Raw genomic sequence first — 5626 nt, 5'->3', positions numbered from 1 at the left:
TTCTTCTTCTTCCATATGCTAAACATGATGAAAACAGCTAAAAATAAAAATACAAAAAGATTGACGATCTTAGACGACCTTGACCTTTTGACCTCAAAAGCAATAGACTTCAGTGACCCAATATGCAAACCCTGCTCAAAGTTTGTCAATCAGATTGAAATTGATGATTTTGTGACCTTATGACCTTCTTGACAGAACACAGGTCACACTCGATGTAATGGGTCATATTGGGTCACTGACATATTGATATGACTGACATATTGATGGTTTAGGCAAACCTTGATCTTTGACCTTTGATCTAGAATAAAAAACAAACAAAAAACAATTGGCTTCTAGCTTTTGATTGGTGAACCAATTTGGTGACCCAATATGCAATTTCTTAAAATTTCAGGCCATTTGGATGAAAATTGATGATTTTATGCAAATTTGACCTTTGACCTTTTTATATTAAAAAAAAAAACAATCAGCTTCTAGCTTTTGATTGTTGAACCAATTCAGTGACCCATTATGCAAGTTCTTAAAAATGCAGGTCAACACAACACAACAACATGCATTTTAAAGGCCATTTTCTCGACTAGAGCGGGGGTTAGCCTAGCAGTCCCCATGACAATCCTCTCCATCCCGCCCTATTTTCCACATCTCTCCCTGCCAACCCCCTTGCCCGCATTTCCTCCCCCACCATCCCTAGCCAAGTCCCTCTCGGTCCTCCCCGTCCTCCACCCCCCTCCACATTCACCTCCATCATTCCTCTCAACCAGCCACCTTCATCCCTCCCCAACACACGACCAAACCATCTCAACCTGTTCCTCCCCACAGCATCAACCACAGGCTCTATTCCCATCATCCTCCGCAACCCACCATTTGTCTTCCTCTCTCCCAATGACACTCCGCACATCCGTTGAACCACCCGCATCTCCACCCCCTCCAACCCTCGCCGCCGCCCCACGTTCACCACCCATGTCCCGCCCCCACAAATCACAACACCTCTCACACATGCAGCACACCCCCCCCCCCCTTCAGCCCCAACGACACCCCCCTCATCATCAGCACGCCACCCAGTTCCCGAAACTTCTTCCATGCACATCCCACTCCAGCAACCGCTGCCGAGTCTGACCCACCCTCCCCACCCAGCATGCCTCCGAGGCAGCAAAATGTCTTCACACCTTCCAGCCCCACGCTGTCCCCAAGATCCAACCCAACACCCCCTCCATCCGCAGCTCCCTCCGTGCACACTCCACACCCGAATGTAGCCGCCACACTGGCCAACGACCCTCTCAGACCACCACACCTTCGATGAACCCACCCAGCGCACACCGCACATTGAATGGAGTTCACCCCGACACCCCCCCTACACACAGCACAGGGCCACCTCCCAGTTCCCTCCACCTCACCACATGCTCCACCACTCGCCATCACCCTCGTCTTTCCGATTTCACCTTCAGACCCCCTGTCTCCATACACTCCCTCCACCTGCCCATCCCCTCCCTCAGTTCATCCATACTTTCCGCAATCAACACCAGACCATCTGCACACAACAACCCCCACGGCAAACCCTCCTCCACGCTCTGAGCCAGCACCTCCACCACAGCCACAAACAGTAGTGGACCCAGCACCGACCCCTGATGCACTCCCACCCCCACCCCAAACCCACCACCGTTCCCGTCCCTCGTCCCCACAGCTGCGCGCGCTCCCCCGTACACTGCCATCACCACTCTGACCAATCACCCCTCCACTCCCAACCTCCTCAACGCCCATGTCAATACCCTGCGCGGAACCCCATCGAATGCTCTTTCCAGATCAACAAACCCAAGAAACAACCCCTTACTCCCCCCCATGCACCCCCCCCCCCCCCCGCAACCGCCCCACAACGAAAAGCGCGTCTGTCGTTCCTCCCCCTGGCACAAATCCAAACCGCATTTCGTCGATCTTCACCATCCTCCCCTCCAACACCCCCCCCCCCCCCCAATACCCTCATTTCATGCTCCAACAACCCTATCGCTCGGTACGAGCCACACTCCAGAGGGTCACCCCTCCCCCCGCATAGAGGGACGAGGGTACTCAGCTCCCAATCCACTGGAATGCGGCCCTCCCTCACCACCAGACCACAGATCTCCGTCATTCTCCCCACACCCCAACCTCCCGCTGCCCTCAACACATCCCCCACAACTCCCGTCAGCCCTCCCGCCCTTCCACCCCCCCCCCCCCCCATCGCTTCTATCGCTTCCTCAACCTCCCTCTCAGTCATCTTCCCTGCCGGTCCCAAAACTGGGCCACTCTCTATGTTGCCATCCCACCCACCCTCCGCATCCAACAGGCACCTCCATATATCTTTTCCATCCTCCCTTAATTCCATCCGGGTCGACAACGATCCGTCCCACCCCATCCCTCAAGCAACTCACCCCCATCACATCACACCTCTCTTTCGCTATCTGCTTTGCAATCCTGAATACTGCTTTCTGACCCTCTTCCGAATCCAAGCGCCCTCCGAACACCCCCCCTACATGCCTCCTGCGCCTCCGCCACCTCCCTCTTTGCAGCCCTCCCGGCCGCCCTATAACTTTCATGCTCTGCTGCTTCTGCTCCCGTACCCCCCGCCCTCTGCCACTCCCCGAACCTCCTCCTCCCCCCGTCAATCCCCCCCCCACCCCCCCCCCCAACTTCATCATCCCACCACCATGCCTCCGAGCGCCTCGGTGGTCCCCCTGTCCATCCACATACCTCACCAACGGCTCCCAACAGACTAGCCCTCACTGACATCCAACCACTTTCAAGCTCAACCACATCATCCCCGACCCTACTCAGCCTCTCTTTTAACGCCTCCCTCACCGCCACCTCCCCCAACCTCCACACCCCCACTCTCGGTTGGTACTTCACCCGCCGAGCTATCCTCGCACCTTTCACCCCCATGTCACAGACAACCAAGTGGTGCTGTGAAACAGCCTCCTCCCCTGGGACCACCTTTGTGTCCCGGATGTGCCCCCCATCTCGCCCACGCACCATCAGGTAGTCAACGGTTGTCGTCTACCCACCTGACGTGGTTAAAAATGCAGGTCAATCGGGTTAAAATTGATGATTCTATACAACCTTGACCTTTGACCTTTTGATAATAAAAAAACCCAATGGGCTTCTACCTTTTGATTGATGAAACAATTCAGTGACCCCACTGCCAATTCTTAAAATTTCAGGGCAGTTGGATGAAAATTTTGTTTGATGTGGAACTTTGACCTTTTGACCAAATTAAATTAATTTGTTTTCTCCATATTCTCATAACAAAGCTTTGTTGAATATTTGATGACAAAAGCTCAAATGGTGGACGCTAAATATTTGCATATTGGGTTACGACCCGTTAAAAGGTATGGCCCAGACGCGTGCACACACACGCACACACGCACGTCGCACACTCACACACACACACGTGATTACAAAACCTCGGTTCCGCTGTGTCTGGGACAGGCTAATAACATTTCCTTCTCCCCACAGCTTTGACAGCGCTACTGGCAAGATTAATCACATGTGCGAGTGCTGTTTCGAGGATGTGATTGAACCAAGAAAAGCTGAACTTCAGTGTGTAGATGGAACCACCTCGTCCATGTCTTACACATATGTGGTATCTTGCTCTTGTGATGCGTGTCATTAACGTTGAACTTGGACTTTTCACCAGCACAACTTTAAATACACATGGGCCTTTTTCTTCTTCTTGAGATAATAAAAACGTTTTGATGAGCGGATATACATACCTACGTGCTCTGCTGGAGATCGGGATGAAGTAGGAATGAACAGAGATGAGAGATTATTCACTTACTGCTGTCACTGCTATGACAAATTATTCACTAAATAGGGGTCGTTTTGTGCCACGTTAATACCTTGTTTTTCCTACCACTTGACGCCATGCTGGAATGACAAATATTTTGTCCTTTCAGCATTGTTGTTTTATCGACTCTCTTTCCAGGCCTCTGGCTCATGGAGGAGCTTGTACATGTATCAATTTTCTGACAGATGTGTACTTTTGCACAGATTACAAAGACGCGAGTCCATATCTCCATATTTGCTGATAAAAAGACATGCTATTTTGTTCTTGGTTCCTTGCATCATGACCCATGATTTCAGAGGTGGGATCACTAACAAGCCAACACTCATTATATTATATACAGGTACATGTAGATATATAAAAATCAACATTGCATGTGTGACATGAGAATAATCTTTTATCATGCGTTGACCAACATATTTAAAATAAGTTTAGTCTAAAAGTAGCGAATAAGCTAGCTGATCCTTCCCACTTTCTTATATCGATTCTCTCTCTCTCTCCCAAAAGTGAAATTTCCCAACATTGCAGTTGTAAATAAACCCAAAGAACTGGTGCCTATCACATATCATATACTCATCGTATGAATACTATCGAAGGGTGGATCATATACCCATGGAATAATTACATTTACTCTAATTCAGTGGTTGTAAGAATATACAATTTTCATTCTCTCTCTGTCTTTGCTTTCTGTTATTATTCTTGTTTTGGGTTGATAAAAAATAATAAAAGCAATATGTGCTCATTTGGTTTACACGTAGTGGATTACTACCTTCACCAAGAAACATATATATATATATATATATATATATATATATATATATATATATATATATATATATATATATATATATATATATATATATATATATATACACACATATACATACATACAAAAGCAAAGATTTGCGGTTGGGAGTAAATTCAAATGACTCCATGGTAAGATCTCCAACCTTTATTTGAACAAACAATGACTCAACGTTTCGATTAACAACATGTGAAGCCACACGCCTCCGTTAATCTTCCTCAAGAGTGATAAAATCATCTCAACATCCCCTTATATGCAACAAAGTGGGCGGGCTATATGCAAAGTGGGGTGGGCAAAGCTGGACAGCCAATCAAACCGTATCATATCGCTCTCGTGAACTGAGAACGTTACTGACCAAATTCAAAAATCAACCGCACATTAACGGATCAAAACAATCCTGTAAGCAATGCTGGATTATAACTCGTGTTCAGAAAATCGGGAACAATCATTACATTTAATTAGAAGTTAAACTTGTAAATAATTAAATTGTAAATTAAATTAAAACTGTAAATATATTAAAGCAATATATATTTATTTTTTTTTAATAAAATAAAATTGCCATAATATCAAGATCATCATATGTGGCCCTATGTGGTAAAGGGGGGAAGCAGGGCGGGGGGGGTCATAGGGGAGATTAAAAGGGGGGGGAAACCGAACATATTATGTGGACTCGTTGTTCAAAGTATGGAATGCCTGCTTCGTTTACACAAGAGTGGATCAAACACTACCAGTAAGTCAACCACCTCTTGTGTGATCGAGGTAACAGTTTCTTCCGTGTGCCAAGCCTCCAAAACACGTCTTCCGTTTCTGTTGGGTGTAGAACCCAAAATATTAACCCTATCCCATAAAGGTGTGTGGCCTTCCTTAAGGCCGTGTTTGCCAATAGCAGATCTGCTGGGATAGAACCACCTTTAGAGGCCATTTTTCCCCGCAGAACAGGGGTTGGCCTTTTTCGGGCACCATGGTCCCATTTTTGAAGCAATGTTTTACGGCCGGATGCCCTTCCTGCCACC

At 47.6% G+C, this 5626-nt stretch overlaps 1 protein-coding gene across 1 annotated transcript in view; it reads left to right on the top strand.

Annotated features, from left to right (window-relative positions):
• LOC137428644 (uncharacterized) overlaps window positions 1-4550 on the top strand; it is a 153987-nt gene extending 149437 nt beyond the window's left edge. Inside the window, exon 39 of the mRNA XM_078777978.1 lies at window positions 3481-4550. Coding sequence (XP_078634104.1) covers window positions 3481-3637 — 157 coding nt within the window. The 3' untranslated portion in view covers window positions 3638-4550. The remainder of the gene's footprint in view (window positions 1-3480) is intronic.
• Window positions 4551-5626: the final 1076 nt, after the last annotated feature.

Source organism: Myxine glutinosa, chromosome 5, assembly GCF_964187855.1.
Source record: "Myxine glutinosa chromosome 5, kmMyxGlut1.1, whole genome shotgun sequence".
NCBI lineage: Eukaryota > Metazoa > Chordata > Myxini > Myxiniformes > Myxinidae > Myxine > Myxine glutinosa.
This window is presented reverse-complemented; position numbering and strand designations above follow the sequence as displayed.